Genomic DNA, 16,066 nt, shown 5'->3' with positions numbered 1-16,066 from the left:
TGGCGGTCGTGAACCCGCGAGGAAATATTCCCCCGCTGGCTCGTCGTGCCACGCCACCTTCCACCAGCCCCCGCGCCCCCGCCTCCGCTCCGCGCGTTCCAGAGGCGGAGGGAGAGGCGACGGGGACGGGTACAAATTTCGTTCCAGAATCTCGCTTCCCCCACCACTCGCAGTCTCGCATCCCCTCCGCCAGTCCGCCTCATCTCTCTCTGGCCGCCCCGCCGACGGCCTCCCGCTCCCGTGCCGAGCCCCCAACTCGCAGGTCAGGTGAGTCCCTCTTGCAGTCGTTCTCTGCTCCTGCTCGCCATGTGCTCGATGAATTAGCTGTATGGCGGGTATACCTCTGTTGGGTCTTGTTTGAGCCGATTGGTCCATTGGAGTGTAGCGGCGAGGTGGTCCTAATCCAGCAGCTGGTTACCGGTATGATGGTTTCTGTTTAGAAGCTGTCAAGCTCGTAGCTAAGAATTTGAGCTGCCGCTTTCTGGCCTTCTCGGTACCATTTATGCGAGCTTATCCTAGAAAAGCACTAGGAGTTTGGTCAATTGGGCACAAGAGGGAAGTATCTGTGTGGCTGGCACACCTACGTATAGTAAGCTTGTTTCGAGAAACTAAAATGGAAAGTTGGTGTTCCTGAGGTGTTTTGCACCATCAAGTGGAAACACTGGGCTTTAGTAAAAATTCCAACCTTTTTTCACATCTTTCGACATCGTGCGCATCAGCAAGTGGAAATTGACACTTACGTGCAAATGCTCAAATTGAAGTTTTTGATAGATAGTCCAGCTGCTGGTTGATTTTGATCTCCAGTGGGTCTCATCATTTGCACTATGGGAAACTCTGCACTCCATCAACTAGTTAATCAGTGGGTCTCTCTCATCATTCATAGCCCAAGATGACTCTTTTCTTTTCAAAAAGGAAAAAGGTGTAATTCATAGCTGGGTAGTACAACTGTGCAGCCTGCTTGTAAAAACCTTGCAGCATGTTTTTTTTAATGCCAAATGTTGCTTGGTGTAGTTCTTTACTTCTTTTTTTAATACTCTATTCTGATGGCGTTTTCCCCCTTTACACAAGTTCTAATCCTCACGTGTCTCTTCCTGTTTGCAGCTTCGGTAATTGGCCACACCCCTCGTCATCACAATGGCAGAGTCACTTATTGCTTGCTCTCCTAAAGTGGTGAGTTTTATATTTGCAGCAACACATGAAATTAGTTTCTTAATAAAGCAAGCAATCAGATATCATTTATCAGGCTTGTAAAGATCCTCAAAGAGCTATAACCTTTTTATTGTGTTGACGTCCACAAATATTCTTACAATATGGAAGGTTCTGTTCATTTTTATTTGCTTGGTCTAGGATCCGAAGATAGAGAAACCTGATGAGATGGTTACAGCTGGTGTTCTTGCAAGTCTCCAGAATTTCCTACGCAAGTGCCTCATAGCTGTCATCTCATATGGCCCAATGCCCAAGCACATAGCGTTTATTATGGACGGTAACCGCAGATATGCTAAATTTAGAAGCATCCAACAAGGAGCTGGTCACAGGGTGGGTTTCTCTGCTCTTATTGCAAATCTGCTGTACTGCTATGAAATGGGTGTGAAGTACATCACGGTTTATGCATTTAGCATTGACAATTTTAAAAGGGACCCAAGTGAGGTGCAGTCCTTGATGCAGTTAATGGAGGAAAAGATCAATGAGTTATTAGACAGCCGAAGCGTGATCAACAGGATTAACTGTAAGATCAACTTCTGGGGAAACTTGGACCTGTTAGCTGAGCCAGTGAGGTTAGCAGCTCAGAAGCTGATGGCAAGCACGGCTGGAAGCACAGGGTTAGTTCTCTCTGTCTGCATGCCATATAACTCGACTTCTGAGATTGTCAATGCTGTTAACGAGGTCTGCGCAGAAAGGAGGGAGATGCTGCAGAGAGAACATGCCAGCTACTCTAATGGTCAGGCTGCAAATAACAGTGTGCATTCGGAGATTTCAGTGGCCGATTTGGATCGCCACATGTATAGCGCTGGTTGCCCGGATCCTGATATTGTGATCCGGACTTCAGGTGAGACTCGGCTGAGCAATTTCCTCCTGTGGCAGACGACGTTCAGTCATCTGCAGAACCCAGGCCCCCTCTGGCCTGAATTCTCGTTCAAGCATCTTGTTTGGGCTATATTAAAGTACCAGAGAGCCTACCCTTATCTGGAGCAGAACAGAAATGTGGCAAAGAAGCAACTCTGATCTGGTGTTGTTTGCAGGGGGATACATCATACTAGGGTGATTATAGCTATAGCACATCTAGCTTATATGCCAAAACGAACCCAGCTTATGGACATGTTTCAGGTCACAATGTATCTGCCATTCTACTAATTGTGTGACTGATTTGAGCTTGTACACATATTGTGATTCCTGGATTTATACTGTATGAATACCAAATTTTACTAAGCAAAGTGCCTTGTCTCTCTGAAACGAGTGTTTTTGATGGTAGGGTGAATTGCCATGTGCGTGAGGACAGTGAGTACACAATCGCATTTCTTTTGTTTCGCACCCATGATCAACAGTACTGGAACGGCATGTGCAGCTGTAGGCTCCCCTGTTGGCACGGAGCATGGTCTGTGAAGGTCATGCCACATCCTGAAGTATAGCAATTCTGAAGAACCATTGGTACCTAGTAATTGTCAACCTAGCACGGCAGAAGTCCGAGTCCCTGAGAGTTGACACCGTTCCTTTGCACGAAAATTTCATATTTAAACGTGTTGACAAATTTCGTCCGTTTTTATCACCGTTGCTTTGCACGGAGATTCGAATTCAAGGCCCCTACGAATTTGTTTCGTCCACGCGAAAGCGACCAGTATCTTCCTCCTTCCCTCCCCTGCTCCGCCTGCTGCTCCTCGCATCGGCCAAAACTCGAAACCGGCGCCGCAACCCGCCGCATCCGCGGCCGCCGACCGGATCCCCCCGCCGCACGCTCCCCGACACGGCCGCGTCAACTCCACCTGCGCCCCCGCGACCTCGTCCCTGCGAGCGCACATGATCACGCGGTCAAACCCCAGAGGCAGAGACCCAGCCCGCCCGCTCCGCTAGGAAATAACAGCTGCAGGCAGCAGCAACCCAATGCTGTGCTCCTCCCACCACCCCTCTACCACCTCCTGCGCGCGCAAGTCAACTCCCACCCGCGGCCGCCGCGCCCCACGCCGGCCCCCATGGCTCGCTCCGCGCCCGCTAGTCTCGTCGCCGTCTTCCTCCTGGTCCTGGCGCTCCTCCTCGCCATCGCCGCCGCACAGGGCCCGCCGCTGCTACCCACCAACCCCTCCGACGGTATCGATTTCTGATTTCTCGCTCATTCTGGGGCCCTGTGTTGTACAACCGCTGTGGGAAGGTTGGCGGCTCGTGACTCGTGGATCTCGTGTTTTCCTGCAGCGGCCGCCCTGCACGCCGTGTTCCGGCAGTGGCGCCTGGAGGGCGACGCTGCGGCAGAGGACCCGTGCGAGAAGGGCGCCTGGTCCTGGTCGTTCGCGGTAAACGCGTCTGTCGACTGCGACTGCTCCAGCGGCGTCGAGTGCCGCATCACGCAGCTGTACGCCGTTTTTGTTCTTCCTCCCGTTTGCTGCTGACGCTTCTGAGAGCATGTGACTGACGTGTGGATCTCGAATGTCTGGGTAATGCAGGAATGTGACTGGTTACAGGAACATCACGGAGATCCCGCCGGCGCTCTTTAATCTGACGGAGCTTGTCTCTCTGTGAGTTTTCCATTCTGGAATTGACGGTTAATGTTGCAGAATTGGTTACTCTTGTATGGAAAATAATCGCCCTGTTTTCATACTAGTAGGAGATGTGATATTTGGCCAGGATGACTTCTGTAAGTAGTTAGTTGATGGATCTAGTTTGTCCGCAACTTGTCATTGAGCCATGATGAACTGTGTCATAATGTAGCATTGTTTACTGAAAGTATTATGCCATTTTTCACCATAAATATGGACTTGTATAACTTCTGCTAAAATATGGTGTCCTACTGTTCCTAGATGAATCTAATGGACAACATTACTTATTCTTCTTCGTTCTTACTCAATGTACTTATGCTTCATTGACAGTTTGCACAAATTTTGATATCTTAGTTATCCATGCACATAGCATTTAAATTGAACCATTACTTCTGTAAGTTCGCATGACAGAAAAATTATCTATCGTTACTTCCTCCTACCCTATTTTGTTGTCATTTAGCTCTATTTACATGAAACATGAAATTATCTATGTTTTGTACCATATACCCTTTAACAGTCTATCACCACTATCATTCTATTGAGAAGCAATTAATAGTGGCGTGTATTGGAAATTGACCATGTTTCCTTCCTAGAATGGTATATACTTGGACTGATGGTTACAATTTTTAAGTTTGCTCTACCTGCGTTAGCATAGCTCTGGTCTTCCTTTTTTTTTTGAAAAATGCCTCTGATTATCAATATGATATATACATTCTCTTGTGAGAATAGAAATTTCAATACGATTGTAAGTCACCTCCTATTTGTTTCTGTAGGGATTTGAGTAATAACAACTTGAGTGGTTCAGTTCCCCGAGAGGTTGGCAATCTTTCCAAGCTGGAAACATGGTGATAACCGAACTTGTTCCCCTGAAGTGTTTGTAAATTTGATTTGTTCTTCATTGAGCCATTGTTCTTGTAACTGTCACCTAAGAACATGTATATTGATGGTCCATCTTGTTGAACTCCATTGAACTCTAATTAATCTACTGGTAACAGAATCTTTAATTTTCCAACTTAGTTGGAGAGCGGTACTGTGACCCTGACATGCATCCATAGCAACTACAGACATGATATAGCTGAATACGACGAGCGATTCCTTATCTAAGAAATACTTGCTTATTTCTGTATTTTCTATCTCAAGTCTGGACTGAAACTCCTAACTATTCCAAATTTTGGATATTAGTTTAGCAATTTCAGATAACATAATGTTCTACATCGTTGACTTTTGTTTCTGCCATCCCATGATCAGTTTCTAGCTGTAGTAGTTTGGCTGATGTTATTCAAGTAACTAGTCTGTGATGTATCCAGTGCATGCTTATAAATAGTACATCTTATGACAAGAATTAATCCTTCTCCAGATTTTTGTTGGTACTCTGATTGTCTTAGTTGTGAAATTATTTGTGAGCCAAAACATTTGATCTTCTCATAGCTGATTGAATGCTCTCCATATAGCTAGGCACTTCAATAATAACAATCTCAGTGGATATTTTCCTCATGAGTCATCACTTTTAAGGAATCTCAAGTCCCTGTAAGTGTGTCATATCTCTCTTTGTTTTTACATACTAAGTAACCATCTACATCAGGCAGAGTCAATTTGAAGAACCATAACTAATATTGTGGTTGATTATGCAGGTGGATGTTTGATAATTACATCGAAGGGCCTATTCCAGAATTTATTCAGAACTTAACCAACCTGACAGACTTGTATGCATAACCACCTGGCTTGCTGTTAGGTACAGCTCCTCCTTCCTTCCCAATCTTCATGAGCTAATGGTGTGATCTTGCTAGGCGATTATATGGGATGAAACTTCAAGGACCTATTCCACAAAATTTCTCCAAATTGATCAATCTAGAAAACCTGTAAGTCACTCTAATGGTCACTTCTATTAAAGAAATATCCTCCTCATTTATTTTGAATATCTGTTATGCGATAAATATTGAAGTAAAAAATTATTAAACCTTAGCCACCTAAGGTTCTAGTCTGAAGAAATTTCTTATCAATCGTTGTTTCAGATAACATTGTTATCATTTGTTAGAACTTAGAAGGCACTGATACGATTTGATATTAATATGCAGCATTTGCTTTTCCTTACAGGATGCTTGGTGACCTTGAGGGCAACTATACTTCTTTTGTGTTCGTAGAAAACTGGGCAAACCTTTCAACATTGTATGTCAAGTTTCTCCATACTCTTAATGAATAGTCTAGTTTAGTGATTAATGCAACTACTTCATGCTTTCTTTTTATTATGCAGATCTCTAAGGAAATGTGGGCTCACAGGCCAGCTTCTTAGTCCTCCCCGAAACTTGCCCAAGCTGAAATACCTGTGAGTTGTTAAAGATTCAGCTTGAACAGAATGCCTTTTCTGCTAAATAGTAATGTAACTGTGAATTATCGTATATTCTTTAAAATTTCTTGTAATAGGTTGGTGATCTTCTTAATGTTATCGCAGTTGTCAGTACTTTTTTGTAGTTTGCGTTTATATTATTTCTATCTTCAGTTGTCAAGCGTCAGTTTCAAAAGAGAAACAGTCGAAACCGAATTTTCCCCTTTTTAATAGTTTCTACTGCTAATGGCTAGGTTAGCTAGAAAATAACCTGGATGTTCTTGATTGTTACTTCAAATTAATTTTTTCAACCTTTTCAAAATAAATGAAGACCTGGTGGCTGTAAGATATTCCATGAACCATGTATGCACTGACAGTTGATTGTGTTCTTAGCTTGCTATAATGTTAAGTGGAGGAAGTGATGCAATAATTTAATTTCCTTACTAATGTGGAAACTGTGCAGTCCATAATGTTATAGTAAACTTGCATTCTTTTGATATTAATTATATCATGAATTTGAAAGATGCTTTTGTATCATCTGCAGGGATTTGACATCGAACAATTTATCAGGCTCAATAAAACTATTGCTTCAATACAAGGACTCATTAAACTTCATGTACGATCGAGTTTGAATTCTTGAGTAATATAAATGTGATATGCTGCTATTGTGCTTTCAGTGAGAAAAGGAATTAGGTGTGAAACTTTTGCTTGACATGAACTTGGTAACGCTTGCTGTAAAATTTGAGAACCTTAAGGGAATAATCATTTAGCCCAGCAGCGGTGACTTTCGAGTTCTAATGCATATTTCTGTTCATCTCTATAGCTTGATGTTCGGAATTCAGGTATCATGGCTAGGCATTCAAACTATCATACCATTTCCTATTTTTGCATGTTCCCCCAAGATAGATGACAGGATAAATCTTGTGCATTTGCCATCTCGTTTTCCTCCAATACTAGATATATTGCTGGCTTGGATTTGTTAGAGGGTTTGCATGTCCCCTTGTGGTTATTGAAATGGATGTGTAGCGTGAACCATTGCCATTCTGTGTTTTGGACTTTTACACATTGAAATCATGTTAGTCATCTTCACTTTTAGAAAATCCATTAACCTTGTACTTTAAAAAACTCAACCAACCTAGGTGGCATTTTAAATAATAGATATATGCACCTGAACTCGAGTTTAAGAGTGCTCGAACCTTGTTGGTGGAGTACACCAACACCTTCCACTCATGCATGTAATCTGAAAATGTGCACCCTCCCCAACCCATCACCACCACAAAAAATGCTCAAAATTAGAGAAAATAAACTGTGTGCTTCACGGTTTATCTCGAAATTTAGCAGGACATTTTGAGGTATTCGTGCAAATTTGTATAGGCAGCTTGTGCAATATTTTCTAGTATTGAACCTAGAATCAAGAATGTAAGTCTATGCCATCTGCAGATGATCTGTTAACACTTCATATGTAATCTTACCATTCTTGTGCATATAACTTCAAGTTCCATGAGATTCGTGTTTCTCACTTTGCTAATGAACTTTTATTCATTTAGATATGTAGGTAATAACAGCTTCAGTGAACGTCTGCCTCCTGAAATTATTCAACCATCCGTTCCTTTGTAAGTAATTGTTGCTCTTTTTTGTCTTCTATGTTTACACTGTCTGATGGATGGCAATAAATATTAATTCACCTGACAAAACCACCTTCGACATTGTTTGATGGGGTTACTTGGATGGTATGTGAAGTTCAGAGGGAAGGGTTTCGTTTAGAGTTTATATGGTTTTGAACTTCGTGAGGTGAAGTACACAGGCTCCCTAAGTTCAAGGGGTAACAGCGGTTGCTACCTTCAACATACTTTTCTAATGATTCCCATCTGAACACATTGGATTTTGTACAAACTTCCCCGAATAATTTTTTGTTACCATGTAAATCCACTTTTTTGCAACATAGGACTTCCCATTTATGCACAAAGCAAACTAATTTATCTGCAAACCTTTTGCATCATCTCAACTCATAATCACCTATAGCCATGTTGGTATATCATATCACATGTAGCATGTGGGCCCTAGGTAGTGCAGAGTTGTATGTCCTAAATATTTACTTTAACCAGATCAAAACTTGAAGTTTGAACTGTGTAGTTAGAATAACTTTGATAAAACTGTTGAGATCTAGGCATATAACAAAGATAAGAACTTGCATACATCGAATCTGAAGTGGGACTGGTGTTACAATCAAATTTTTGGTTTTCCCTCTGGTTTCATATCCTATTTTTTAATTCTTCAGAACCTACCTAGAATTCTATGCCTTTCTATGTAAAACTTGTATTCCCACATTTTCTGTTTCTGAATGATCCTCCAGCTCAGACTGATCTTATGCATGTCTAACTCTTTTCAATTTTGGTATAACTCTCCAGGGATGTTTCATATAATCCTTTCATTAACGGATCCCTTCGTAGCATCCCTGCTGGTCAGAAGTGGCCCATGTATAAACTTCTTTCTTTTTTATAAGTATATCAAAGTTACTATTTTAATTATTAGATTAATTATAGCAACCTTACCTATTCTTCTGCAAACATATTATGTATAGAAATTATATCGGAACTTCAGTTGATGCAAATGGAACAATCAACAGGTAATGATCATTTTAAATAAGCAGCATGCATGTTATTGTTTTGCAAAGTAGGTATATGAATTTTTGAAATTTGGATAACATTCACTATAGGATCCTTGCTTCCTGTTTTTTCTAGGGCGACAAGGTTAGTATATCTGCTTTATAGAGAACTTTTCTTACACTTTTGCAAAAGTATTCCCTTTTTAAATATCTGACCTGCTGTTCACTGTAGCCCTTCTTTCTTGAGTAAGAAAACTTAATAGAAGTACCTAGATATTTGGGACAATTGAAGTACCATGAAATAGATTAACACTGATACAGTGATATTACAATTTTTTTCTTGAAAGCTCACTGATCAACGCCTAGAGTGCATCAGGAAAGTTGTCAGAGATGAGAATCTCCCCTGACATGCCCCCACCCCCCCCCCCCCTCCTCCCCCGCCGGGCAACACACACTCAGTCTGTTTATTTTTTCCTTTTTGTATTTCGTAGAACAATTTTTTGCTATGTAGAATTTTTGGAGTGCGTAGGAAATTCTCAACAAGGACAATATGGTAAATGGATTTCTAACGTTATGGTGGCTTTGCTACCTCTAGAAATAGTACAAGTCATGAAATTTCCCTAGTGATGGTGAAGCAATTTTTAATCACTGCATTATTTTAAAATTTGAAGTTTTTTCTGCATGTATCTCACTTTGCTGTATTGACATGCAGTGGAAGTCTCACAATCCTCAACTGCCTTCGCATGCAAGAATGCAACAGAAACGATTTAACTAGTAAGTTTTACAAAAAAAAATGTTTTTTGATCATTGAGCATGCCAATGTTTACCATTGGACTGCTAGTGCTCATATTCATAGCATCACAGTCAATATTATGGTGTAAATTCTATGAATAGAAAACCTTCCAGTTTCTACATATCATCCGCAATCCCCCATCAAGTTAAAAAATGCTATTGCAATTTGCAAATGACATCCTCAAAATGCTATAAAACAGCATGAGACATTATGAAATGTCATCACCATCTGTTCTCCAGTTAATGGCATCCAAAGACTATCTATCTATCCTTCCCCTCTCTGTTCTGCAACGTACCTTTTGCCCTGTTCCTCTGCTATAATGCCTGGTGAACAGAGTACCAGCTTATAATGTGGATGCAAGGATGTCAACTAGTCACTGATTCAGTTGCTAGTACTGATATGGAAACTGTGGCCTGATGATTCACTAAACCATATGTTATTTTCAAGTTTTTTTGTTGATGTTGTGTTGATGCCAAAAGTGTTCTGTTATTTGTCTCTATCAGTTACTTAAGTCTTTTATTTTGTAATGCTCCATTGCCTTGTTTGAACATTCTAACTGTTGATCTTACTTCTGCACTGATTTGAGTTTCTTTTAGAGGATCGATGAACCCTACCCTTATTCGCTCTCAACCTTTGACATTGTTGTTTTATTATCTTTGTAAAGATTCCAATATCTATGGTAGCCAGTCTTTCTTTCAAATTTTTTAGTGGCCTTCATACAAGGTATGCTTGATTTTTTTGAATAATGGAAGTAAAAGAAAGCAGGTGACATGTTTAGTTTCATTTTAAAACTTTTGATAAAATAATCCAAATTACAAACCAAAACTCAATGTGGTTCTTACTCGTTCATAGGTAAAGATTAAAGCTACCATAGTGCAAATTTGCAGCCAGAAATTGCATGAAGAGTGCAAATTTGCAGCCAGAAATTGCATGAAGAGGCTGAGGGCCTTTTGGATCATGCCTAGTGTTACCACAACTAACCTTAAGGCAAGTGTTGAATGCCACACTTTTTGTGGCAAAGAAGTTGATCGCCACAATTGAGGCAAACTTAGGCAATAAAGAAAGTGGAGTCTGACATCTGGGAACATGCAGCTTAAGAAGTGTAAATTTGTCCATTGCAGTGCTGATCGACAGGGTTATGACTTATGAGAGACTTACTGATGCATCTAAGTTGTACTCAGATTTTGTCAGTTCATTTTAGTATCTATAGTATTTTATGCAAACCTTAGTCTTTACATCATCAATTGATCATACATGCAGATCATGCAACTTCCTTCGCTATAAACTGTGGTGGCAAGCAAACTAGTTATTCAGATCGAATGCCAACTGTTTTCTCTGAAGACTCCACTGATCTTGGAGGAGCAGGCTTTCATGTTAATACTACCAGTCATTGGGTAGTTAGTCATGTGGGTTCTGATCCATTTAGCAAATCCCCTGGCATTGTACGCGATATTCTGGAAACAGACATGCTAGAGCTCTACAAAACAGCAAGGACATCAACAGGTGCATTGAGGTACTATGTGGTAGGTTTGGCAAACGGGAAATACACAGTCCAACTCTTCTTCGCAGAGATAGTCATAGTTGATGGACCAGGACGGCGTGTATTTGACATTGATATTCAGGTTTGAACCTTCCTCCTTAATGATATTTTTTTAACATATACAGTACACAAGCTATAACTTTATTTGGTAAACTATTTGCAGGATAGGAATATCAGGAAGGATTTTGACATTGCTAAGGAAGCAGGAGGTTCCAGAAAACCCACTAACATAACCCATGAAGTGATTGTTGACAACTCCATACTGGTAATGCATCTATATTGGAGCGGACGAGGCACCTGCTGCATTCCATATGAAGGAGCTTATGGGCCACTTGTGTCAGCAATAAAAGGTAGCTACAGAACATATGCTGCCGTCTGTTGATCTCTCGTCTTGTTTGTGGATGCTTGCCAAATACCATGAACTGACAAATATGTTTAATTTTCTCAGTTACCCGTTTCCAAGACCCCAAGATCAGTCCCCCACAAGTACCACATTCTGGTTCTTCACGACAGGATGAAAAGCGAAGAGGAATTATTGCAGGCATTGCAGCTCTTTGTATAGCTGCTGCAGTAATATCTTCATCCGTGGTTTACCTTTGGTGGAAATGGGTTTCGCTTGTGAAACGTGCAATGGCATGAGGAATTCAGGAATTTTGGTGTATATATCTGATTTTCATCCTGTTTATTTTCCATGCGTCGAGCCTTGTGTATTTGTGTTGTATGTGTGCTGAGTTTTGGTTGCGAGCATAACTAGAAGGATACAAATTGTTGTACAGTTCACTTTGTGATGAAAGCTTAGTCTGTAGTTTTGCTTCACTATTGTAACCCAGGACAATGTCTCATGAATTTCTACTACTGATTTACACAAAATTTATTTTGATGTCTGATCAAAATCATTGTTCTTATTTTTGAATTCTTGTAGAATGAATGTAACTGCTCCATGCCCAAAGCTTAGTGTTCGTCTGTATGCTGATAAAACTTCATTACGATGCCAGCTGAGTGCTGATCAAGCTTATTGTGTAATTTCTTTCCAGACAGGGTACGTTTGCGATTACTGGACTCATTCTATATTGCGCTCCACCTTCCAGAAATTTTGATAAGCAGACCTAACCTCACAATTCCAAATCTGAGGCAGGATCCTAAAATATGATCCAGAATCTAGACCCTATCAACACAAACATGATTCCACTGGAGTGTTTTTCTGATTTATTCAATTCAATTCTTAGGAAGACATGCACTCTGGATCTTGGATTCTTGGCTCACAAACCATATTAGTACACAAAAAGATTAACACAATAAGCATATGCCAAATTTATAGGCAGAGTGAACATTGTTTCAAGTCAGCACATAGATATTAAGAAAACACACTGGATGAAAACCCAATCAAATACTAAATCATCTCATCGTTCCGCAGCATCAAGCCAAAATCTTCTTGAACTTGCATTCTCAAGTTCACACCCAGCCAAGGAACCGAGGCAAGGAGAAAACTGTTAGTCACCAGTAAGAGACCATAACACATTACAGTCGCAACACAAAACCAATTTCAGGGTTAAACAGAAAAGTTAGGTCGCAAAGGTTATAAGATGGAAGCTAAGTACAAATAATACTTCTGAAATAACATAGTATGATTCAATCCCTCCTGTCATCAAAGAGTTTTGAGACTACTTTGGTACTTCCAGACTGTAACAACTCGGTTCCTTAGCACAAAACTAGTTCATTAGAAGAATGCTTAAGCCAAAAATAGCAATATCAATAAACAATTGCAGCAAGTGACAAGTCATAAGCAAGAAGTATGCTATGCAACCCAAAAGAAAAAAAAAAGAGAGGATGAAATCTACAATGGCGGTATAATATGCAGGCATGGTATTTGGTACTCAAATCACAGTACTGAGTTGTCCAAGGTTTAAAGTAGTCAGAGACATACAGAATGATCATTACGTACAGGAATACAGGTGCTATATTGCTTCAGCAGGCATATAACCAAATACTACTTAATTTGATTTATGTGCTGAGAAATTTATCGAATCTTAGAAAAGATGCTGGGTGTAAAACCATCTATGTAATCTGAATTAGACAGAAACACCATAAAAATTTTGCCTATTTTCTACGCACAGCTGACAAAAAACACTAATATTATCCTGATGGGTCAAATTTTCATGGTCTGCTCACATAAATAGTACTTGGCTTTCTAAGTTCCCTTAACTCCCACTAGTCTCAATTGCAACACAACCAAGCACAGCAGAAGCACATAGATAATCTTAAACAAATAGGACCCTAAAACTAAAACTTTTCCTGATGCGCAGATGGGTAGAAGTAGTATCATCCAGATGGCTTATATTTGTCATAGTCTAGTCATACGAATAGATCTGATCCTAGATTTCCCTGATCCTTTGTCTCCCATACTCCCTAATCGTGGCAACAATCAAGCTAAGAAGATAGAAACCAACAATTTGAAACAAGTTCAAGGCAATCCACTGTTACAGATGAAGCATTAATGGATCAAGCATGCTGAACATAAAATTAAAACACATAATTCTCGGATATCTTAGTTTGGACAACAGAAGCATAACTGCTTAAACCATATCTAAGAGCAGTAGTAGGCATCACAAGCCACAGCAAACCAGCACATTACGCCTCAGGCGCTGGCTGCGTGAGGCCGGACTTGGCAAGCAGCTTCCCCAGCGCGTCAGGGGAGCACACCTGGTACTGCACCTCCCCAGTGCCGGGCTGCAGGAACACCTCGGCCAGCTCCAGCTTCTCGGCGGTCAAGCTGGTGGAGTCCATGGTCTTGCTGAGGACCTTGAGCGCGAGGGCGACGGCCTCCTCGCGGGTCAAGCCGTCCTTGTAGTCCTGCTTGAGCATGGACTGCGCGGCCTGGCTGTTAGCCCCAACAGCGGCGGCCTTCCACCCGCCGTAGTTGCCAGATGGGTCGCTCATGTAGAGCTGGAAGCCGTGGTGCTTGTCCCACCCGGCGAAGAGGAAGGAGACCCCGAAGGGGCGGAGGCCTCCGAACTGTGTGTATCCCTGCTTGGTGTCGCAGAGGGACTGGACGAGCTGCTCGACGGGGATGGGCTCCTGGTAGGCGAGCGCGTAGCGCTGGGCGTGGAGGCGGGCGGTGTTGATGAGGATGTTGGCGTCGGACATGATCCCCGCGACGGCGCAGGCGAGGTGGGAGTCGATCTTGTACATCTTCTCGGCGGATCGGGAGGTCTGGAGGAGCTTGGAGGTCACCTTCTTCTCGCCGACGAGGACCACGCCGTCGGCCGCCAGGATCCCGAGGGCCGACCCGGCGTTGCCGATCGCCTCCATCGCGTACTCCACCTGGTAGAGACGCCCCTCCGGCGAGAAGATCGTCGTGCGGCTGTCATAGCGGCGAGACATCGCGGCGGCGGCGGCGGTGGCGGCGGTGGCGAGATTGGGGTTTGCGAGATTGGGGGATTCGGGGGAGGCGACTCGGGAGAAGTTAAACGCGAGATCTACTTGTGAGGCAAGAAAGGGGAACGGAGCCGCCTGTTTAAGTGCATCCTGGCCGTCGGGTCTCTCCGCCCTTGCTTCCTAGCCGTTGGATCCGTGTCGAGTCGTGACGAGGCTCGCAGCAAAGGGCGAAGAAGGCGATCGTGGGCTCGCTCGTGGCTACCTTGGAGGCTTGGAGGAAGGAGATCCGCCGGTGGACATCACTTCATAGGCATGAAACCACATCCATTCCGAATTCACAGCAGAAGGAGGCATTTGACTAGTTTTTTACTCAGACACTTACTTCTATGAACACGCTCCATCAGCCACACGAAGAGTACAGTTAATTTATAAAATAGATTTTGGAATGTTTTTTACCTGGACACTCACTTCTTTTTTTACTCGGACTTATTTTTATCCAGACACTCACGATCCTATCTTTATCTTAAGTCACTACCGCAATGCAAAATGGAGATTTATGAGGGGCCTGCCACTTTTATGAGAGAACTAACAACTCTTATAAAAATGTTTATTTTCATGAAGATGATCACCAAACTCCCCTGAAAAGCTATTTTCGTGATTAGTTTTAACGAGGTGTTGGAAAACCTCCCGTGAAATCTGTTTAGATTTCATAAAGATGTTCCTAAACTCTCACAAAATTGCCGCCATGAAAAGGACCTTGCATTGACGGTTGACCTTTGTGGAAACGGTATCTTTGCAGACCGTACCGCAATTGGTGAGATTATCTTCATGACGGTTGGACATGGTAGATAAAATTTGCTGTTGGCAATGGCTATTTTAGTAATTGTTTAAGGCTCTCACGAAATTTCGAGTTTTTGTGTGACAACTTACTAGCAAGCCTGTATGGCTGTGTGTTTGGTTGAAGTCCTCAGAAAAATTCAGAAACTAAGCAAACTTGATGATTGGTTTGTACATACATGAATTCACGACAGAAAGAGACTGATAAAAAGTGCAACGAAGTCTACTAGTGCGTTGGGGTCACCTGGCTAAAGGGCTAACTGCAGATCTGCAGTGACTGCACACCCCAGCGCTACCACTAGTTGTTAGCGTCGTCTGTCGCTTCTTCCTTCCCTTGTCTCTGAATAAAATTGACTCGAGCAGGGCGCTCTGAATAACATCCCTTGCTTCCTACAAACGGATCACCCACCATCGCCGCCACAGCCGGGGGCCTCGCAAGCACAACAGAAAGATCGACCGGTGATGCATCTCTGTCCTGTCCGGAATTGGCGTCAGTTTCAGGCGACGCTCATCAGATCGCGCCAGCGTCGCCGTCGTCCAGATCCGAAGGCCCTTGGGGTGAAGGAAGCCACGGTGGAAATCCGTGTACAATGTCTCGGGCTGCCGCCGGAGCAGTGCAACTGGTAGAGGCGTCGCGATCGTGGAAGACTTTAGCATCCCGACTCTACCATGGATGCTTGTTGAATTTGAATATTTACCGGAGTGGTTGGAATAATGGATTCACGAAGCAGAATAATCGAGTTGATTAGGGCAGCCTCGCACTCGCGCAGCATAAGTTGTAGTACGGATCAATGCCGATGCTGCACCCATCTCATTCTCACCACCTGCCCCAGGCTCGGTCAGTCGGAGT

General features: G+C 42.6%; 3 protein-coding genes across 5 annotated transcripts; 2 read left to right on the top strand and 1 right to left on the bottom strand.

Moving 5' to 3' along the window:
* Positions 1-2,432, top strand: LOC112889270 (dehydrodolichyl diphosphate synthase 6-like). Of its 3 annotated transcripts, none has more exons than XM_025955821.1 (3): positions 1-262; positions 1,102-1,170; positions 1,348-2,432. In XM_025955821.1, the coding sequence occupies exons 2-3, from the start codon at positions 1,135-1,137 to the stop codon at positions 2,221-2,223; spliced, it is 912 nt and encodes a 303-aa protein (XP_025811606.1). In that variant the 5' UTR covers positions 1-262; positions 1,102-1,134; the 3' UTR covers positions 2,224-2,432. The 3 variants fall into 3 exon arrangements, with proteins under 3 accessions (XP_025811606.1, XP_025811604.1, XP_025811605.1); XM_025955819.1 differs by having other exon boundaries at positions 1-267; XM_025955820.1 differs by lacking the exon at positions 1-262 and having other exon boundaries at positions 966-1,170.
* Positions 2,433-2,842: 410 nt separating this feature from the next.
* On the top strand, positions 2,843-11,913 carry LOC112889099 (probable LRR receptor-like serine/threonine-protein kinase At1g56130). The gene is made up of 17 exons (XM_025955587.1): positions 2,843-3,300; positions 3,403-3,559; positions 3,651-3,722; positions 4,517-4,588; positions 5,199-5,270; positions 5,375-5,446; positions 5,531-5,602; positions 5,838-5,909; positions 5,995-6,066; positions 6,611-6,682; positions 7,614-7,679; positions 8,475-8,543; positions 8,648-8,692; positions 9,384-9,445; positions 10,725-11,086; positions 11,168-11,354; positions 11,453-11,913. Exons 1-17 carry the CDS (start codon positions 3,186-3,188, stop codon positions 11,641-11,643), a joined length of 1,830 nt encoding a protein of 609 aa, XP_025811372.1. The 5' UTR covers positions 2,843-3,185; the 3' UTR covers positions 11,644-11,913.
* Positions 11,914-13,437: 1,524 nt separating this feature from the next.
* On the bottom strand, positions 13,438-14,485 carry LOC112889100 (proteasome subunit alpha type-4-2). Its single transcript, XM_025955588.1, has one exon. The coding sequence runs from the start codon at positions 14,383-14,385 to the stop codon at positions 13,633-13,635; it is 753 nt and encodes a 250-aa protein (XP_025811373.1). The 5' UTR covers positions 14,386-14,485; the 3' UTR covers positions 13,438-13,632.
* Between the last annotated feature and the right edge of the window lie 1,581 nt (positions 14,486-16,066).

This window comes from Panicum hallii, chromosome 4, assembly GCF_002211085.1.
Source record: "Panicum hallii strain FIL2 chromosome 4, PHallii_v3.1, whole genome shotgun sequence".
Lineage (NCBI taxonomy): Eukaryota > Viridiplantae > Streptophyta > Magnoliopsida > Poales > Poaceae > Panicum > Panicum hallii.
The sequence above is the reverse complement of the archived record's forward strand: the minus strand, read 5'-3'. Positions and strand labels throughout refer to the sequence as shown.

Excerpts from the sequence above, each read along its gene's own strand:
- LOC112889099 (XM_025955587.1), top strand. The coding sequence starts at position 3,186 with ATGGCTCGCTCCGCGCCCGCTAGTCTCGTCGCCGTCTTCCTCCTGGTC. Across the intron at positions 3,301-3,402 it reads ACCCACCAACCCCTCCGACG|CGGCCGCCCTGCACGCCGTG; the intron begins GTATCGATTTCT and ends GTTTTCCTGCAG. Across the intron at positions 5,271-5,374 it reads TTAAGGAATCTCAAGTCCCT|GTGGATGTTTGATAATTACA; the intron begins GTAAGTGTGTCA and ends TTGATTATGCAG.
- LOC112889100 (XM_025955588.1), bottom strand. The coding sequence starts at position 14,385 with ATGTCTCGCCGCTATGACAGCCGCACGACGATCTTCTCGCCGGAGGGG.
- LOC112889270 (XM_025955821.1), top strand. The coding sequence starts at position 1,135 with ATGGCAGAGTCACTTATTGCTTGCTCTCCTAAAGTG. Across the intron at positions 1,171-1,347 it reads TTGCTTGCTCTCCTAAAGTG|GATCCGAAGATAGAGAAACC; the intron begins GTGAGTTTTATA and ends TGCTTGGTCTAG.